The sequence below is a fragment of the Salvelinus fontinalis genome, chromosome 13 (assembly GCF_029448725.1).
Source record: "Salvelinus fontinalis isolate EN_2023a chromosome 13, ASM2944872v1, whole genome shotgun sequence".
Classification (NCBI taxonomy): domain Eukaryota; kingdom Metazoa; phylum Chordata; class Actinopteri; order Salmoniformes; family Salmonidae; genus Salvelinus; species Salvelinus fontinalis.
Window position 1 is genome coordinate 16,508,685 of NC_074677.1, and position 21,631 is coordinate 16,530,315.

Below are 21,631 nucleotides of genomic sequence, written 5' to 3' on the forward strand. Positions count from 1 at the left end.
TTCATCCCCTGGAACTTTCCAGTGCTTGTAGTTCTATTTTTCTCAGTAGCCCACACCTTTTCAATATTTAAATAATAATAATACATTTGATTCGTCCACTGTCGTAGTGATGGAGGATCATTTTTAGTTTTTAAGTAGACATTTTTTTTAAATTGCAAAAGTATGGTCCATCCCGTTTGGGTATCTCACCGCACCCTCATATGCGACCCGTTTCAGGAAACTAGGCGTATGTCGCGGGTCACTACTTCACAGGAAAGCCGTTTCAACGTAAACTTTTTTACGTCACCAACGCTCTGGATATCATGAAAACAGCCTAATCAGCTCTGCTAGGGTGAGTAAAATGGTCAGAGTTTGGGTGGGGCTAAAGCTTAAGAGGGTGTGAACGATGCTGAATGGGTGTAGACAAAGAAGTCTCTCCAGTAGGTACAAAAACATTCAAAGGCTATTTTCTAAAAAGTGAGGTTACAAGTTTATTAACTTTCAAAGCAGAATTACTTTCCCATTGTTCCTCATGCAGTGTGTGATATACCATTTTGTATCGTGTCTCTGGATAAAAGCAATGTTATAAAAAATAAAAAAATACTATTTCAAATTTTGCTACATAAGACCGAGTCAAGGCAGTTGGTCACATATGCCATGTCTTGAAAAATGCAGAGAGACTGATTTAAAAGTAAACTTACATTGTAAAACTTCTGACAACCAACTTTATAACTCTTGGACTTTATAGCACTCCCAGAAGGCATCAATTATTGAGTCTTTATTAGTTTTATACTTAAGACATGACTGCCTTTGTGCTGTAGAATCTGTGAATTTTGTCTCTTGTATAATAAATTCTATACATTCGTTTATATTGGATTAAGCGTACAGTCGTGGCCAAAAGTTTTGAGAATGACACAAATATTAATTTCCACAAAGTTTGCTGCTTCAGTGTCTTTAGATATTTTTGTCAGATGTTACTATGGAATACTGAAGTATAATTACAAGCATTTCATAAGTGTCAAAGGCTTTTATTGACAATTACATGAAGTTGATGCAAAGAGTCAATATTTGCAGTGTTGACCCTTCTTTTTCAAGACCTCTGCAATCTGCCCTGGCATGCTGTCAATTAACTTCTGGGCCACATCCTGACTGATGGCAGCCCATTCTTGCATAATCAATGCTTGGAGTTTGTCAGAATTTGTGGGTTTTTGTTTGTCCACTTGCCTCTTGAGGATTGACCACAAGTTCTCAATGGGATTAAGATCTGTGGAGTTTCCTGGCCATGGACCCAAAATATCGATGTTTTGTTCCCCAAGCCACTTAGTTATCACTTTTGCCTTATGGCAAGGTGCTCCATCATGCTGGAAATGACATTGTTCGTCACCAAACTGTTTCTGGATGGTTGGAAGAAGTTGCTCTCGGAGGATGTGTTGGTACCATTTCGTTATTCATGGCTGTGTTCTTAGGCAAAATTGTGAGTGAGCCCACTCCCTTGGGTGAGAAGCAACCCCACACATGAATGGTCTCAGGATGCTTTACTGTTGGCATGACACAGGACTGATGGTAGCGCTCACCTTGTCTTCTCCGGACAAGCTTTTTCCAGATGCCTCAAACAATCGGAAAGGGGATTCATCAGAGAAAATGGCTTTACAGAATATCAGTCTGTCCCTGATGTTTTTCCTGGAGAGAAGTGGCTTATTTGCTGCCCTTCTTGACACCAGGCCATCCTCCAAAAGTCTTTGCCTCGCCGTGCGTGCAGATGGACTCACACCTGCCTGCTGCCATTCCTGAGCAAGCTCTGTACTGGTGGTGTCCCGACCCCGCAGCTGAATCAACTTTAGGAGACGGTCCTGGCGCTTGCTGGACTTTCTTGGGCACCCTGAAGCCTTCTTCACAACAATTGAACCGCTCTCGAAGTTCTTGATGATCCGATAAATGGTTGATTTAGGTGCAATCTTACTGGCAGCAATATCCTTGCCTGTGAAGTCCTTTTTGTGCAAAGCAATGATGACGGCACGTGTGTCCTTGCAGTTAACCATGTTTGACAGAGGAAGAACAATGATTCCAAGCACCACCCTCCTTTTGAAGCTTCCAGTCTGTTATTCGAACTCAATCAGCATGACCGAGTGATCTCCAGCCTTGTCCTCGTCAACACTCACACCTGTGTTAACGAGAGAATCACTGACATGATGTCAGCTGGTCCTTTTGTGGCAGGGCTGAAATGCAGTGGAAACGTTTTTGGGGGATTCAGTTCATTTGCATGGCAAAGAGGGTCTTTGATCAGATTAATTGCAATTAATTGCACTCTTCATAACATTCTGGAGTATATGCAAATTGCCATCATACAAACTGAGGCAGAAGACTTTGTGAAAATTAATATTTGTGTCATTCTCAACTTTTGGCCACGACTGTACATTAACTGTAATTTTGTTCATTATGTTCCAACACTCCCTCCATCTTGTGCAAATATCAGTTATTTAAAAATTTTGTTGTATATCCTACCTATTATTTGAGCGAGTATATTTTCCTGACTCAAATAGGATTCCCTCAACATTGCTCTGATGACCAAAAGCTTTCAGATCGAAATTTCGGAAAATACAACTTTTAAGTTGCATATATTTGAAAATGTCTACATTGGTCAGTCCAAAATAGATTTTTAAATTGTGTTATGAAAATAATTGCATTTTAGAATCCGTTTCATTTTCTTCCATGTTGTTGTAGTGGTCTTAACTATGAAGTTGTCAATATTCTTCTCTTCATCCTTTGAAAACAAACAAGTGAAAAGATTCTGGGGATGAGCATGCGCATCTTCAATATTGAAAAATCGGGGTATGGTTGTAGAGAATCGAAGGACCATGAAAATAATAAGTAACCTTAGGTGCTTGCTTAAGGCCGATAGCAACCACTATAGAATGTCCGGTCAGAACAAGGATGAGGTGGATGTCCAGGTTAGGGGGAGTTTAATGGAAGAAGATGTCCACATTCACACAACACACACATCTGACCACTCATGTTTCAGATAACTGAGAATCATGTCCCTTGAGAACTGACATTAACTATGGTTCTGAAAGGAAAGAGTAGAAAGAACTTAGGCTGTAGCACTGCTATAATGTGAATGACATGGCTCTATCCGCTAGCACAGGTAAGTTTATAACAGCAAGGCTCATCCTGACATGACCCTCCAGCATGACAATGCCACCACTCACATAACGAGCAGTATTGCTGATTTCTTGCAAGACAGGAATGTCAGTGTTCTGCCATGGCCAGCGAAGAGCCCGGATCTCAATCCCATTGAGCATGTCTGGGACCTGTTGGATCAGAGGGTGAGGGCTAGGGCTAGGGCCATTCCCCCCAGAAATATCCGGGAACTTGAAGGTGCCTTGGTGGAAGAGTGGGGTAACATCTCACTGCAAGAACTGGCCAATCTGGTGCAGTCCATGAGGAGGAGATGCACTGCAGTCCTTAATGCAGCTGGTGGCCACACCATATACTGACTGTTACTTTTAATTTTGACCCTCCCCCTCCCTTTGTTTAGGGACACATTATTCCATTTCTGTTAGTCACATGTCTGTGGAACATGTTCAGTTTGTCTCAGTTGTTAAATCTTATGTTCATACAAATATTTACACATGTTAAGTAAACGCAGTTGACAATGAGAGGAAGTTTCTTTTTTTTCTGAGTTTAGATGCAGCCTTGTCCCAGATCTGTTTGTGCTCATACATTCTATCCTTAATGAGGGCAGACTGTTTGGCATGATAATGAGTGACAAGGAGTTGGCATGCCAGCATAAATAGACTGGATAGATGTACAATGACGGGTAGGCCGTCATTATACAGTGGGACAAAAAAGTATTTAGTCAGCCACCAATTGTGCAAGTTCTCCCACTTAAAAAGATGAGCGAGGCCTGTAAGTTTCATCATAGGTACACTTCAACTATGACAGAAAAAATGAGAAAAGAAAATCCAGAAAATCACATTGTAGGATTTTTTATGAATTTATTTGCAAATTATGGTGGAAAATAAGTATTTGGTCACCTACAAACAAGCAAGATTTCTGGCTCTCACAGACCTGTAACTTCTTCTTTAAGAGGCTCCTCTGTCCTCCACTCGTTACCTGTATTAATGGAACCTGTTTGAACTTGTTATCAGTATAAAAGACACCTGTCCACAACCTCAAACAGTCACACTCCAAAATCCACTATGGCCAAGACCAAAGAGCTGTCAAAGGACACCAGAAACAAAATTGTAGACCTGCACCAGGCTGGGAAGACTGAATCTGCAATAGGTAAGCAGCTTGGTTTGAAGAAATCAACTGTGGGAGCAATTATTAGGAATTGGAAGACATACAAGACCACTGATAATCTCCCTCGATCTGGGGCTCCACGCAAGATCTCACCCTGTGGGGTCAAAATGATCACAAGAACGGTGAGCAAAAATCCCAGAACCACACGGGGGGACCTAGTGAATGACCTGCAGAGAGCTGGGACCAAAGTAACAAAGCCTACCATCAGTAACACACTACGCCGCCAGGGACTCAAATCCTGCAGTGCCAGACGTGTCCCCCTGCTTAAGCCAGTACATGTCCAGGCCCGTCTGAAGTTTGCTAGAGAGCATTTGGATGATCCAGAAGAAGATTGGGAGAATGTCATATGGTCAGATGAAACCAAAATAGAACTTTTCGGTAAACTCAACTCGTCGTGTTTGGAGGACAAAGAATGCTGAGTTGCATCCAAAGAACACCATACCTACTGTGAAGCATGGGGGTGGAAACATCATGCTTTAGGGCTGTTTTTCTGCAACGGGACCAGGACGACTGATCCGTGTAAAGGAAAGAATGAATGGGGCCATGTATCGTGAGATTTTGAGTGAAAACCTCCTTCCATCAGGAAGGGCATTGAAGATGAAACGTGGCTGGATCTTTCAGCATGACAATGATCCCAAACACCTGCCCGGGCAACGAAGGAGTGGCTTCGTAAGAAGCATTTCAAGGTCCTGGAGTGGCCTAGCCAGTCTCCAGATCTCAACCCCATAGAAAATCTTTGGAGGGAGTTGAAAGTCTGTATTGCCCAGCAACAGCCCCCAAACATCACTGCTCTAGAGGAGATCTGCATGGAGGAATGGGCCAAAATACCAGCAACAGTGTGTGAAAACCTTGTGAAGACTTACAGAAAACGTTTGACCTCTGTCATTGCCAACAAAGGGTATATAACAAAGTATTGAGAAACTTTTGTTATTGACCAGATACTTATTTTCCACCATAATTTGCAAATAAATTCATTACAAATCCTACAATGTGAATTTCTGGATTTTCTTTTTCTCATTTTGTCTGTCATAGCTGAAGTGTACCTATGATGAAAATTACAGGCCTCTCTCATCTTTTTAAGTGGGAGAACTTGCACAATTGGTGGCTGACTAAATACTTTTTTTGCCCCACTGTAAGTAAGAATTTGTTCTTAACTGACTTGCCTAGTTAAATAAAATGTAAAATAAAATTTTGATCTGCAGATTTTTTTATATTTATTGGTAGAGCCATGACTTCTTATAAACCCCATGACCTTTAATAACTTGATGACCTTTGACCTTGTGTGGCAGACTACTCCTGTGCCCTGCAAAGAGATATCCTGCTGCAGGGGCGCCTCTACGTCTCAGAAAACTGGATTTGTTTCTATAGCAACATCTTCCGCTGGGAAACGCTGGTAAGGACTTTAGTTCCCTTTACCATTCTCTACGCTGGGTTACTCTGTCCCTTAATGCACAATGTGCCAAATTGCCCTCGTGCCTATGTATAGGCCATCTATTTTTTCTTACTAGAAGGTATTTGACTTCAAATTAAACTGAATTGCTTGGTTTGTTCCATATACTGCAGTATTAAAGCTACAGTCTAGGATTTGTGAATCTGTAAAATCATGTGTCTTATCAGAACTCAAAATATAAGGATTTATTATTTCATGTTAACAAGCAACAAGAATGTAATCATACAATATATATCTTCAAAATATGGTTAAAACCATAGAATCTTTGACGCCAATGACTTGCAACTGCCTATCAATTTGAGTAGTGTTATGTTTCCCTCCGCTGTTTACCAAAACAAGTCTGGTTGAGGACCCCATTCTGTTGTTTTTCCAATCAGACTGTAGCTTTAATGATAACATCTTTCATTTACAGTAGTTCTAGACTTTTCAGGAGTGATGTTATCTGTAGTCTAACAGTTTCACGCTTTTCCTCTCTAGCTGACAGTCCGGCTGAAGGATATCTGCAGCATGACAAAGGAGAAGACGGCCCGCCTCATTCCCAACGCCATCCAGCTGTGCACTGACAATGACAAGGTCAGCACTGGACACACACATACATATATACACAGGCATGGACGATTGCCACTCCTATTTGTCATATTTTTTTATTTGAGTTGAGGAAAATGTGTCCTCAGACCTGGTCAAGTCATTCCTAAGCCAAAGTCATTCCGCTACACAAGAATGGTAAAGCACCCTTTACTGGTTCTAACAGTTTACCAATTCGCTTGCTGCCGACTCTTAGCAAATGCTTTTTTTTTTTATTATGTAAAAGTGTTTGACCAGATAAGATGCTATTGCTCTCTAAACAAATTAACAAAAGACTTTCAGCATGCTTATAGAGAAGGGCACTCAACGTGTACTGCACTGACACAAATGACTGATGATTGTTTGAAAGAAATTGATAAGAAGAAGAATGTGGGAGCTGTACTGTTAGATTTCAGTGCAGCCTTTGATATTGATATTATTGACCATAACCTTTTGTAAAAAATAATTGTGTTATGGTTTTTAAATTTTTTTCAACCTGCCGTATCGTGGATTCACCGCTATCTATCTAAAAGAACACGTAGGGATTTCTTTCATGGAAGCATCTCTAATGTTAAACATGTAAAGTATGGTGTACCGTAGGGCAGCTCTCTTTGCCCTCTACTCGTCTCTATTTTCACTAATGACCTGCCACTGGCATTAAACAAAGCCTGTGTATCCATGTATGCTGATGAGTCAACCATTTACGCTTCAGAAACCACAGCTAGTGAAATCACAGCATCCATAAACAAAGAGTTGCAGTGAATTTTAGAATGGGTGGCCAGTAATAAACTAGTCCTGAACATCTCTAAAACTAAGAGGATTGTATTTGGTACAAATTATTCCCTAAATTCTAGACCTCAGCTGAATCTGATAATGAATAATGTGGCTATTGAGCAAGTGGAGGAGACTAAATTACTTGGTGTTACTTTAGAATGTAAACTGTCAAGGTCAAAACATATTGATTCAATGGTTGTAAAGATGGGAAGAGGTCTGACCATAATTAAGAGATGCTCTGCTTTTTTGACACCACACTCCATAAAGCAAGTCCTGCAGGCTCTAGTTTTATGGTATCTTTATCTTTATTATTGTCTAGTCATATGGTCAGGTGATGAACAGTATTATACACTGAGTGTACAAAACATTAGGAACACCTTCCTTATATTGAGTTGCAGCCCTTTTTGCCCTCAGAACAGCCTCAATTTGTTAGTGGATGGACTATACAAGCTGTGGAAAGCGTTCCACAGGGATACTGGCCCATGTTGACTCCAATGTGTCCCACGGTTGGCTGCATGTCCTTTGGGTGATGGACCATTCTTGGGACACATGAAAAACTCAGCAGCGTTGCAGTTCTTGACACACTCAAACCGGTTTGCGCCTGGCACCTACTACTATACCCTGTTCAAAGGCACTTAAATCTTTTGTCTTGCCCATTCACCTTCTGAATGGCACACATACGCAATCGATGTCTCAAGGCTTAAAAATCACCTGGTCAGTCTGTGTCATGGAAGGTTGTTCCTAATGTTTTGTACACTGAGTGTATAGCGCCATGATTGCATGGAATTCCCTTCCATCTCACATTGCTCAAGTGAGCACCAAACCTGGTTTCAAAAAACAGATAAAGCAACACCTCTCGGCACAACGGCTCTCCCCCATGTGACCTAGATATTTTGTATGTACTGATACACTATATATACAAAAATATGTGGGACACCTCTTCAAATTAGTGGATTTGGCTATTTCAGCCATACCTGTTACTGACAGGTGTATAAAATCGAGCTCACAGTCCATAGACAAACATTGGCAGTAGAAAGGCCTTACTAAAGAGCTCTGTGACTTTCAATGTGGCACCGTCATAGGATGCAACATTTCCAACAAGTCAGTTTGTCAAATTTCTGCCCTGCTAGAGCTGCCCCGGTCAACTGTAAGTGCTGTTATTGTGAAATGGAAACGTCTAGGAGCAACAACGGTTCACCCACGAAGTGGTAGGCCGCACAAGTGTACAGAACGGGACCGCAGAGTGCTGTAGCTCGTAAAAATTCTGCCGTCGGTTGCAACACTTACTACCGAGTTCCAAACTGCCTCTAGAAGCAACGTTAGCACAAGAACAGTTCGTCGGGAGCTTCATAAAATTGGTTTCCATGGCCGAACAGCCACACATAAGCCTAAGATCACCATGCGCAATGCCAAGCGTCGGCTGGAGTGGTGTAAAGCTCACTGCCGTTAGACTCTGGAGCAGTGGAAACGCGTTCTGTGGAGTGAGGTTTTTCATGGTTCGGGTTAGGCCCCTTAGTTCCAGTGAAGGGAAATCTTAACACTACAGCATACAATGACATTCTAAACAATTCTGTGCTTCCAACTTTGTGGCAACAGTTTGGGAAAGGCCCTTTCCTGTTTCCGCATGACAATGCCACTGTGCACAAAGCGAGATCAATACAGAAATGGTTTGTCGAGATCGGTGTGGAAGAACTTCACTGGCCTGCACAGAGCCCTTACCTCAACCCCATCGAACACCTTTGAGAGAAATGATATTGCCGACTGCGAGCCAGGCCTAACATCAGTGCCCAAACACTGTCAATGTAAATAGTCCGGGTGGTCATTTCATTAATTGTTTAGCAGTCTTATGGTTTGGGGTAGAAGCTGTCAAGAAGCCTTTTGGACCCAGACTTGGTGCTCCGGTACCGCTTTCCATGCGGTAGCAGAGAGAACAGTTTGAGTTGGGTGACTGGAGTCTTTGACCATTTTTGGGGCCTTCCTCTGACACCGCTTAGTATAGAGGTCCTGGATGGCAGGAAGTTTGGCCCCAGTGATGTACTGGGCCATACGCACTACCCTCTGTTGCGCCTTACGGTCAGATGCCGAGCAGTTGCCATACACATACTTGGTGATGCAAACGGTCGGGATGCTCTCGATGCATGTAGTTCTGTCCTTGAGCTGTTTTTGACTCATAATGTTCTGTATTATGTCATGTTTTGTATGGACCCCAGGAAGAGTAGCTGCTGCTTTCGCAACAGCTAATGGGATCCTAATAAAATACCAAATAAAAGACCAAATTCACACACAAACATATGCATGCACATACATTTATTTGCGCCTGTGTGATTATAAAGTATGTGTACATACACAACTATTTAACTTTTTTTATGACAGATGGCTTTCCTATCAGGTTGGTGATTTCTTCTTGCTTCCCACAGCACTTTTTCACCTCGTTCGGCGCAAGGGATCGGACATACATGATGATGTTCAGACTATGGCAGAATGCTCTGCTAGAAAAGGTACGACTGTTACATTTATGACTGTTCACTTTTAATTCAAATAAAATACTGTGGAGAGTGTATTGTTGCAAATTTAGTCAAAGCTCACCTTTTCCCCCTTCTATCACTTCTCCCTCTTTCATCTATCACCTTTCTCTCTCTCCTCCCTCTTTCATCTATCACCTTTCTCTCTCTCCTCCCTCTTTCATCTATCACCTTTCTCTCTCTCCTCCCTCTTTCATCTATCACCTTTCTCTCTCTCCTCCCTCTTTCATCTATCTCCTCTCTCTCTCTCTCTCCTCCCTCTTTCATCTATCTCTTCTCTCCCTCTACTTTCTCCCTCCCACTCTCCTTGCTCGCTCGCTCTCTCTTTCTATCTATCTCAGCCTTTGTGTCCCAAAGAGTTGTGGCACTTTGTCCATCAGTGTTATGGCAATGAGCTGGGTCTGACCAGCGACGATGAGGACTACGTGCCGCCAGACGATGACTTCAACACCATGGGGTGAGTTTTGACCCCATAGTCACACACACCATCCCCGGTGACCATGGGTAAAGCGCTGGCACCGTTCCTCGTGCTGATAACGTTGACCTACAGCTGTTGCGCTTCCCGTGTTTTAGGTATTGCGAGGAGCTGCCCGTGGAGGAGAACGACACCAATGACGCCACCACGCTCGCCAAGATGCCAGACGTCAAGGGCGACACCAGCCCCCTGTTGTCCCGCAGAGTCTTCCCCGACAACGTCCTGCCCTGCCCGGGCATCATCGACCCTCTCCTTCCCGTGAGTACCACTAGATATTAGACCAATTCTTGCTTTGCATCACCTACAGACAAAACATTATCGAGTGTTCTAGAGTCAGCAACTTAGTCAGCTAGCCCACCTCAGACTCTGCTACCCAAGCATGACGAGCCCCAACACTATACATTGGGTTAGGGCTGGATAGGGCATGTTTTTACATCAATATCTAGGATACCGGCAGGGCTCAGTTATCACTAAATTGATCTCAAACTTTTTAAAGCTGAGCCATTTGCTTGTGCTCTGCTGTGCAGTACAGTCACATCTGACTAAGATCAACTTCAAACTCGTCAAATATATGACCATAACATTGTCTAAGTCGAGAGGAGAGATTATTTCACAGAAAAGAATAACGTTTCTTGATTTTTGTCTGAGATTAGAGTAATGAAATGTAACTAGCTAACAGCTAACTGCTCTCGTTCACATCTCCTGAGCACCCCAAGGTGGAGCCGTTGCTATGGATACTCACACATAGACTAGCAGAAGAGCGGGAGCAGCCCTGGGAGTGAGGGACAGAGACCAGCAGCTAATGGATACTAACAAAGGAAGGGCCTGAGTAGGGTAGGGCCTGAATGTTGCATGCATGGATAGGGCTCAAGCTTAAAATTCATGCCCATGCAGGGCCCTCCCAAGATCACACCAGTGGCATTTCAACCATATTATCCCTTGCTGAGCTTTCAGTTTTACAAGTATGTAGGCAGTAGGTAGGGTAATGATCTGTGATTATGGTTTGACTTGACCCTTCGCTCATGACCCCCTCTTCCTCTGTAGTTTGATTTGGCCGCCGTGGACGATTTCCCCCTGTGTCTTCCTGATGGCGAACTCCTGACCCTCCAGTTGCCGGGGTTGGACAACCGGAGCAGTGGTCACAGCAGTCCCGCCCCCTCGCCCTCGCTGGACTTCAACGACAATGAGGACCTCCCTACTGAGCTCAGCGACTCCTCTGAGACGCACGACGAAGGTTTGGGTCTCTTAAACATGCACAAGCGCACTCACTTGCACTTGCACACATGCGTGCATACACGACGACTCATTCACTCACTCACACACACTCTGTCACTGTCCTATTCCTGTATATTAAAACACATCATTTCACACACACACACACACACACACACACACACACACACACACACACACACACACACTTGCTCTCCTTCCTCTGTGTGTGTGCAGCAGGGGAGGTGCAGGCCTTTCATGAAGACCTGAACGGGAAGCAGTACATGAACGAGGTGTACGAGTTCAGCGTTGACAAGATGTACGACATCCTCTTCACCGAGTCCACCTTTATGAGGGACTTCCTAGAGCAGAGACGCTTTTCAGGTGAGACCACAGTACCCAGACCAGTTTTACCTTTTAGATCTTAATGATTAAGATTACAAGGACAGGGGGTGACCTGATCCTTGATCAGTTTTTCTCTCCTTCCTCCCTTGAGGTAAATCCTTATCTGACATGGCTGGATTGGTAAAGTGGACACCTTGCTTTTGCTTATCTAATAACTCACAGATCAGAATTGAAGGAAGGCAGGAAGGATGCATTTTGAAAGAATTCAATGTGTGTCAGACTAAAACCTGGGCAACTGTTAAAGGAGTAAGGGCTGACCTTTCTGTCTTCACTCTTCGTCTAGACATAGTCTATCACCCTTGGAAGAAAGAGAAAGACGAGGCAGGCAACCAGACCAGAGAGATCATGTACACCGTCTCCCTCACCAACCCCTTGGCCCCCAAGACCGCCACCGTCACTGAGACTCAGGTGAGTGGAGCCTCCCAGTAGCAATGCAGGTCATAGAGGTTTTAAATGTTCTACATAGTTTGTTTTCATGCTTTGTTTGCGTTTGACGTAACGTAACTACAGTCACTGTTATGATCACCTGTGTGTAATGCATTATGAATGCTATTACGGTTATGAATGTCTTTACAGGCTGCTTTTGGGAGCCACGGGTTGTTATGAATGCTTATAAAAAAAATACTATGAATGCTTATAGCAATAGTTTTATTATTGATTATTTATAGAAGGTACTAAAACATATAGAAAACCACCACATTCATTTTCAGATGACAAATGTCTGAAAGTAATTTGCAGCCTTCCAATTGCCAGAAAAGGCCTTTTTTTGTCAACACAACTATTCCATATTTGTGTGATTTAGACGCTGTACAAGGCCAGCCAGGAGAGCGAGTGCTACATCATAGATGCCGAGGTGATAGCACACGACGTCCCCTACCATGACTACTTCTACACTCTAAACCGCTACGTGCTCACCAGGGTGGCCAGGAAGAAGTGTCGGCTAAGGTGAGAGATTTCTCTCTCTTCTTCCTATGATTGGAGATGGGGTGCTCCACTCTGTTAAAATTTGCTGTTAAAATTCCAACCAGGGTTATGTTCAGTGGGGCACACTGTAATAAAACGCTTTACAATGGAAGACAATAACAACTGTTCTGATTGGACATGTTTAGGTAGTACCTCTCCATTTCACTCTGTTTAAAAATGTTTTCTCCCTACTGAACACAACCTTGATAATGCAGTACTTGACTCCTTGGGTGAAATGTATTCAAAATGTATTAAAAGAATAAGTCAAATTTAAGGTTGACCAAGCAGGTGTAATGATGGCTGAATTATGTGTGTGCGTGTGTCCTGCAGGGTATCCACAGAGTTGCGCTACAAGAAACAGCCGTGGGGGCTGGTCAAGGGCTTCATCGAGAGGAACTTCTGGAGCGGCCTGGACGAGTACTTCAGACACTTAGGTCAGTTGGACTATAGTTTAATCTGGAATATGAATGGTATGGAGCCTGGGGTCATTCTTGGAGCCTAGTATTTGTTAGCCTGATCCACCATCCTGCCAGCTGTGCTCTCTTTTCACTTCACTTCATCAAGAATCCGTTGAGCAAAACAGAATGTAAGCTCGCGAGATCAAGATGTTGGTGAGAGGCTAGGGATTTGTCTTTCTTAAAACATTTAAATCAACTGTATTCTCACTTGAGAAACTAGAATGAGTACTCTTTAGATACTCCTTAATCACCAGGATAAATTATTGAAGTAAATATTTAACTCAAAGAATGAAGTCATTTACTTTGCTTAAACCTCTAGTTTGCATGCCGGTCTGTTTCTACTTAAGTGGGTCCTTTTGTAGTTGCCTTGCCAACAACTCACAACAAAGAAGTAAATAGCAGAAAATACTGGCACCCTGGCTATTGAATCTCTCCATGATTTAGGACCCAGCTTCTGAATACCATACAGTATCATACTGGTTGCATCCCTAATGGCACTCCTTTCCCTATATAGTGCACTACTTTTGACCAGAGATTCTCTTTCCCTGATCAAAAGTAGTACACTGTCTAGAGAATAGGGTGCCATTTGAGAGAAACTGTTATACAGCTTGTGAAATAAGCATAAACCCTTTCCTCTAACTCTTTCCAGAGCTGGAGCTGAGTAAAGTGGAGGTGGTCCTGGTTGAGCCCCACAGACAGTCCCCCAAGGCCAGGGCTCTACGGGCAGGGGCGTTGAGGCGGCGGAAGCGGCCCTTGGTCCACCTGCGGCCCCCCCACATGGACGAGGCCCTCAGCCCCGTCACCACCCCCGAGGACGAGGAGGAGGTCACCTACCACCATCGCATCAAACAAGTGGCAGGTCAGACTGACTGCTGATGACTGTTTGACTCAGAGTATGGTGTACATTTTAGGACACCCTTAAGCCTCATGAGCAGCTGTGCTCAAATGCTAATGAGTTTTCAATCAGACCTGGGTTCAAATAATATTCAAATTCTTAAGATGCTTGTGATTTGCGTTTTCCTGGCACAATGGAACAACAATTGCCACAATGTTTGTGTAACACTGCGCTGTAGCTTTTCATAGCGATAGTCATCACAAAAACCTGTACTGTATCAGGGTTGTGAAAAACAAAAACTTTTATTACCTGCAACTGTAATGTTTGATTAGGGCAGGAACAAAGCATTAGGTATTGCATGGCTTTTTGTATTGATCCAAAATAGTCGCCTGTCTTCCTGCAGGTTCCACTCAGACCAGACACATCCCGGACCATGTCCCAGGGGGCCTAGCGCTCTACAGCGTCTCCAAGCTACTCCTCATCATCAGCTTTGTGTGAGTATCCTTCCACCGCCACCCTCGGGGGCTGTCACCACGGCAACACCATGGCTGGTTGTTTGAGATTCTCTCATGTGTTTACTGAGAGATACAACCATAGAAATAGAATTACTAGAAGGGCCAAAGCCCCTCAGATGTCCATTCTAGTAACTCTAATTCTATGGGTGGAGAACTATCCATTGAAGGTCCCATAGATATCTCTGGTCTCTACTTTTCTCAGTTGATGTTGAATGTTTTGGGTGTCATTTATGTGTCAAAGTTGCCTGTGGTAACTCATCTGATTTAAATCTGTCCACTTCAACACTTGGTGTACTAAAGTGGAGAATGTCAAAAGGTTAACATTAATGGAGACACCTTTTGAAGACCGTCGTATTTGCTAGCAAAGGGTGGTGCTCTTGCTAATTAACTGTTACTGCTTCTACACTCTTTAGCTAACTACAGTAACACTTGTTAAAAAAAAAAAAATCCAAATACTGACGAGGTGTCTCAAGTTGTGATAACATTTTAACATTGTGACATTCTAGGCGTACTGAAACCAAACATTGATAATCAAATATATTTTCCGTTTCCCCCTCCTACTACCCTAAAGCAGAAAACACTGTCTTCTTGTCTGGTGCTGTGTGTAATTGTCCTCTCTCTCTCTCTCTCTCTCTCTCTCTCTTTCCCTGTCTCCATTCATGCATCCTATAGGATCTGTATAAGGTATTCAACATTTGTCATAACATCATGTTGATTTGATATGTGTTTGTGTTTGGTGGACTTGGTTCACCCCATACATACACTAGACAAGAGTGTTAACATATCCTTCCCTTGCAGTAGTTGAAGGCATGCACATTCCAGGGGAATCCTGCTATCCTTAGTCTAACATAGATTTATGTCATCTCTACCTCTCTCTCTTTACTCTAAATATCTCTCTACTCTACCTCTTTCTCTCTTCTCTACATCTCTCTCTCACTGTTTACTCTCTCGCTCTCTGTCTTCACGCTCTCTCTCTCTCTCTCTGTCTACTCTCTCTGTTTACTCTCTCTCTCTACAGTCTAGTATTGCTGGTGTTTCTGAACATGATGCTGTTCTATAAGCTGTGGATGCTGGAGTACACCACACAGAGTCTCACCTCATGGCATGGCATACAACCACAAGAAAGGTACTTCACACAAATACACTACAACCCAATTCGATACCAGCCCTGTGGAATGACTTGGGAATTGTATCTTAGTCAGTTTTAGAGTTTAGAACATTTATTAAAGTGTCACTCCACAATATGACAGTAATTGACAAGACATATTACAGATTAAAAACAGTGTTTGTGTGTGTTTCTCTCTCTCTCTCCCCTTCTCTCAGTAAACTGCCCCAGACCCAGCTGGAGTGGGCCCAGCTCCTGGAGTCGCAGCAGCGCTACCATGACGACGAGCTGCAGAAGTGGAAGGAGATCATCAAGTCGTCTGTGATGTTGCTGGATGAGGTGAGACAGACAATCAGTAGAATACTGATGACCTTCGCATAACTGACCAGTTAGGTCAGAGAAGGATTGTTCATTCACAAACTTTACCATTTGAGAATGTGTGTGTGTCATAGATGGTTGTTCAAACACACATGCAGTACTGAATTCATTGTGACGGCATGCAATGTGTATTCAATGTGATGTGAATTTAGGAATCAACTTGATTTACGAATGCTAAAAATCTTTGACATTGCATATACTTCCTATTGACTTCAATGCATGATTAAAAAAAATAAAAATAAAAAATGATAGAAAATGCATGATTTAAAAAAACAAATAAAATAATGATAGAAAATGCATGATTTTCGCAAAAAGGTTTGAAGTCGAGCTTGTGAAGTTGAAATGTTTCCTTTATCCCTCTACAGATGAAGGACTCGTTACTAAACCTGCAGAAGGGAATGGGTTTAAAGGACTTTAACTCGGAATCGGAGGAAAAGGGGAGTCGATATCACTGAGAAACAATCCACAAGGCCACCAGCCGGGACATTATGTGCAATATCTAACCAACCATTCATGGGAACTCTTGGGCAAAGAACAGAAGGATGTTCTATTGCAAGGTGGACAGGACCACTCACCCACTGCCCAACTTCTGGCATGAAGTGACCGAATCACCATCAGGGCCTCTGTGGGATGGCAGCCATCGTTGCATCATGTGAAAAGACAGCAGTGATGGTCCTTGTTATCCCGGGATCCTTGGGACGTCCCTACCCCATTGAAGTTTAAGTTTGAAATTGTTTAAGGTAAGGGTTAAGGTTAGGTGAAGTTTATTGCGACGGTTAGCGTTAGGGGTTAATGTTAGGGATTAGGGTGGGAACGTCCCAAGGATCCCGGATAGCACTAACTGTGCCGTGACTCACCTTGGCCTGAACTCTGAACTTTTTATCACCTTGTTTTCCGAGAATGTCGTACTGTAACGTTTTTAGTTTTTGGGGGCCACGTACGGACATAGAAGGGATGGCGTGGGGGGCTGGTGAAAGCATGCAGTTTCTTGTCTCCGTCTGAAGAAAAAATAAATGCTTTCCTGGTGGAGATGTGTATTGAAACCTCTGCGTACTCTGTCTCAGAGTAAGGGGTTAGTCCATAGCCTTTTTAGGAACTCTTAGGCAAAGTTGTGGAGCTGCAGTATCCTTTTTTTTTAACAGACCTTTGGACTCTGGGAACAGGTTACGACCGTACCAGAAACATAATCAGCATGCAGTGTTTCAATAAAATCCATAATTTCTAGGATAGAACCACAAAGAATCAAAGTATATTATAAATGAAAATATAATTACGTATTTATTTTTTTGTAGAATTCAATTGCAGTCAGGGCACACTTTTACCAGGCTTCCGTGGTGTATCGGGGCAGGTTTCCCTGAGAGCTTGTGCCATGGCTTTGTGTTTCTATGTTTATGTGTTTGTCGTTTTCTAAGGCATGTTCTCTACTGTGTGTAGAGTAGCCCTACCCCTTTTGATTTGATTTGTGGACCGGGGAGCTAGCTATAGCTGTTAGCAGCAGTGAGAATGTATTGGTTAACTGGTTGTTACCATATATGGATGAGAAAGCAGTCTGCTTTTGCAGAGGTACACAGTATGTTCTGATGATGCAACCCTCTTCCATAAACAGGGCATTCTTTGCCCTAGCCAACGCCAAACGTTATCTCAACGTTGTGCTTAGGTTTTATCCAAACATGTCTCCAACCTTATCCTTCAGGATGATTTGTTTTAGGTTATGGATACACCTATTCAATGTTGCCAAGATTTATGTGTTAACTTTTATGCTAACATGTATGTTTTTTCAATTTGGGCAGTATTCTTGTCATCTTTTATTTGGCCACTTTGTGTTGTATCAATTCATCTGTGGCTGTCCTGTCCTTGGCTTGAATAGAATGTACTCAGAGTGTACTGTATAGGCCTTGGTATGTTCCCTAAGTGATTTTACACATGCAATGGAGCTTGAATGTGTCTCTACCTGCGCTACATAGATCATTCATGTTTTCCCCCCAGTATTTGTTACCAGCCTAAATAATGTCAGACAGACAGAGAGCATAAGGATCAGTGTTATGATAATGTGGATGTTATACTCTGTCACTCTATGAACTTTAAAGTGTTCAGCTTTTAACCAGAGAGGGAGTAGACAGTATTTTAGGGAGGGTATTTTTTTCGTAGAGATGTTTACAAAGGGATACTGCAGCCGAACTGAAGAACGGCGATTACAACGATGTATTTGATGATTAAAACTGTGAAATTCCTCATTGAAAAATATGCTTGAAGCTGGAAAAAAAGAATAGTGTATATTGTACAGTTCAGATATTTATTGATTTATTTATGTACAGTGTATATGAAAAATGTAAAACAAACGTTTGGGGAAATTATCAGTATTCACCCTTTGCAGACCTGTATTCAAATACCATTCAAAATCATTACAAATATTTCAGCTTTGCTTGTTTGAGCTTGCCTGGCTTTATGGACCAATGGAAAAGTCCTAAAACTGCAAACCCCAACCATTTGGTATTCTAGGCAGGCTAATGCAAACACTCAAAGTATTTGAAAAATTTCAAAATGTATTTGAACTCGGGTCTGACCTTCTGTAGTCCTTTGTGTCGTCCCAAAAATGTCTGCCATGGGCTATATTCTGGCATATTGGATGTGTCAAGTTGATGCGATCAACCATTCCCACTTTGTTTGTGTCTGTCGATTTTGTCTAATGATTTCTACTGTGGCCGAAACTGTCTGTTTAGTATCTCCCCCATCTGTCTATGGAAGCATATAGCTATCAAAATAAATTTTATTTTCAAAATGAATTTTGACAGCTATATACGTCCATATTTGCCTGCCACCCATGTATTTATCATTGACTCTCTAGGATTCTTATGATGACTTTGGAAACAAACAAAGCCTTGTTCAAAAGTTGATTCAGCCACTAACTGGTGTGTTTGAGGGATTGGGATGCAGGCATACAGTTCACGGTGTGCAGAAATAACATTTGAGCCAAAAGAATGTCAGAATTGAACAATGTTATGCATTGGGATACAATGCTTTAGACATGAGTTGTATTCAGTAGGAAGCAAACGAGCCAAAACAGGGAGAGACCTACCTGAATTTGTCAAATAAGAAACTCATTTTTGTTTTCAGTTGCAAAACATTTTGCTGTGGTGTGCACTAATGAATAGGACCCTGGACTCATTAGCATTGCACAGAGAGGGGATGGGTACAACTCACGTACATTCCAAAAAGAGGAGGGTTTCATCTGAAAGAAGAAAAAAAACAATATGGATTGATACAGTCGGTAGCATTTCATACACATTTTTGATTGCAAGTAATTTACGTTATTGCAGAATGATTATACCAGACTCCCTTGCGCTATGACATGGTTTAATGTTACTAAAATGGCCATTTGACCTAGTTCATGTCAAATTGCCCAATTTGAACAATGACAACGTGACAATTCAGGGCAGATTTATTCTTGAGAGAAAGGGCCCATGATGAGATTACAATGACCTGTACTGTACTTTACATTGTTTGCCTGTATCTCACCATGGCAATCATTTCTGTTGACATTGTGGCCCTTAGAAGAGGAGTAGAAAGCGGTCAACCAATGTGGGACGATGTGCAACTAAAAGAGTATTTGGGAGGAATAGCAAGGTATTCTGAGGTAATAGTAATCTCTTCCAAATGACTTGGTAACCCTTAAAGAAAACACTATTAATCTTATGCAATACATATATTTAATGAATTGACTAACATTTTGACAGCAAGCTGCCTTCGTTAGGGTTTCTGAAAAACTTAAGAGACCCTTGTGGACCCCTGGATAGTGAATGCATGCTTGCTTCCTGTCCCATTTGATTTCATTCACAATCTGATGTGTTCTATGCATGGGTGCTTTATATTGCAGGAATGCCTCAAATGGCCCAGAAAAATGTACTCTGTTCAAACTACATGAATCTAATATATTGGTAGTTGAAAGCTTGAAGAGTGTTTTTCAATAGAATGGTCAGCAAGCATGTTTGAGTGTCTGAGAAAACAAACAAAATATATTGCACCCAAAGAGTAGTGTTCTTCAAAAACCTGAAACTGAAAGCTTTACTCATTTGAATGCTCACAAAGTCACAGACCTGTTCATGGTTGCCTAATTGTAGAACATTCTAAATCAATTCTTAACAATTTGCAGAATATAGAGAATGTGTTATACTGAGTATGAAACATAAATAGCTAATTGAAAGGATGTATTTTAGAGCTTGTGTTTGTGGTTGTTTCCTGACGACTCAAACTGAATTATTGCACTGCTCTGTGTTCGCTACATGCTTCAGTCTGAGACTTCCATCGTTGAAGTCGTTTGTGGTTACGTCAAAATGAGGGGTGTTGTACCAAACAGTAATCAGCGATCGGATCATGTCTAACCAATCAGATTATTTTCAAAACGCTGCTTTACCCTTGTGTGTTCTGGCTCTGGCCCAACCTGTCCGTTTCTGGGACCAATCAGAACATTTAGAATGTGTTTGCATTCTAGAAATCGTCAGGGAGATATTCAGATCCAGACTCATTGCGGGGATGAAACTATCGTCCGTAGGAGTGGCGTAACGTTTGGCCGGAGCAAGGTGTTTGTGTAGCCAGGCAAAGAAGCCTGACCTCCAATTCTTTCAAACGCTTCACTTCATTACACACAAACACCTCAGACAGGTGCAATTTCTTCAGAACTTTTTCCATCTCAAACACTGTGCTATTATATCCTCTGTATCAATACCAGATGGTTTTTTTAATACTTTCTGATCTCCGATATATGACTAAAATATTCTGCTGAGGGGAGGACGGCTCATAATTATTGCTGGAACGGAGCAAATGGAATGGCATCAAACACATGGAAACCATGTATGATACCATTCCATCGATTTCGCTCCAGCCATTACCGCGAGCCTGTCCTCTCTAAGGTCCCACCAACCTGTGTTAGAAATACAATATATTATCTGTATATGTTGTGTATAGTTTGTGTACACAGACTAGTGAAACCCTTCTGCGCTGGCCGTGGTTTTGGGAAAAACTTTGAAAGAAAAAAAGATTCTATCGGTTTGTGGAGGAGAGATGGAGGGAATGAAATAAAGTAATAAAAATATGTATTTTCTGTCTGACTCATCCCAGCAGCTGTCTGTTTCTGTCCATACCAATGAACTGTGATATTTTTTCAATGGGGGATTCTTCAGTACCCGCTTGAGCAATGTTCACATTGCTTCCAATTGTGTCAGTGCTATATTTGGTCATTCATTCAATTAATTTATTGTCACTATTTTCATTCATGTCATTTAATCTAATAATGATGCTGCCATGTTACTAAGACATTTGTAAATGAGACATGCATTTTATAGCCCTATTAAATAAGTGAGAGGAGGCATTTTGAATGTCAGCTGTTAATCATTGTTCCTTTGTGTCCTTGCTCGTTATATCTGAAGTTGTTTAAGGTTATCTGAGGATGCGTAGCAAATGGCACCCTATTCCCAATACAGTACACTACTTTTGTCCAGAGCCCTACATAGACATACACTTCGAGACATACTGTACATTCCCTACATAGGGAACAGGGTGCCATTTGCGAAGCAACTAGCTATCTCCCAGCAATGATTAGGTGAGAGGTGTGGACTCTTCAGACTGCATGTTCCATATAGGCAAATGTTCCAGACACCTAAAGACGTGGGATGAGGAAAACAGTTGATATGTACACCC

At 42.2% G+C, this 21,631-nt stretch overlaps 1 protein-coding gene across 6 annotated transcripts in view; it reads left to right on the plus strand.

The window, feature by feature from the left end:
• Positions 1-21,330, plus strand: part of gramd1ba (GRAM domain containing 1Ba) — a 176,114-nt gene extending 154,784 nt beyond the window's left edge. For 5 of the 6 annotated variants that reach the window (XM_055941867.1, XM_055941866.1, XM_055941864.1 and 2 more), the window contains 15 exons: positions 5,571-5,674; positions 6,209-6,304; positions 9,487-9,567; positions 9,933-10,048; positions 10,165-10,324; positions 11,111-11,300; positions 11,516-11,662; positions 11,967-12,091; positions 12,486-12,628; positions 12,977-13,080; positions 13,754-13,963; positions 14,325-14,433; positions 15,473-15,580; positions 15,778-15,898; positions 16,303-21,330. In XM_055941867.1, the coding sequence (XP_055797842.1) occupies positions 5,571-5,674; positions 6,209-6,304; positions 9,487-9,567; positions 9,933-10,048; positions 10,165-10,324; positions 11,111-11,300; positions 11,516-11,662; positions 11,967-12,091; positions 12,486-12,628; positions 12,977-13,080; positions 13,754-13,963; positions 14,325-14,433; positions 15,473-15,580; positions 15,778-15,898; positions 16,303-16,392 (1,904 nt within the window). In that variant the 3' untranslated portion in view covers positions 16,393-21,330. The remainder of the gene's footprint in view (positions 1-5,570; positions 5,675-6,208; positions 6,305-9,486; positions 9,568-9,932; positions 10,049-10,164; positions 10,325-11,110; positions 11,301-11,515; positions 11,663-11,966; positions 12,092-12,485; positions 12,629-12,976; positions 13,081-13,753; positions 13,964-14,324; positions 14,434-15,472; positions 15,581-15,777; positions 15,899-16,302) is intronic. The other variant, XM_055941865.1, reaches the window with a different exon arrangement.
• Positions 21,331-21,631: the final 301 nt, after the last annotated feature.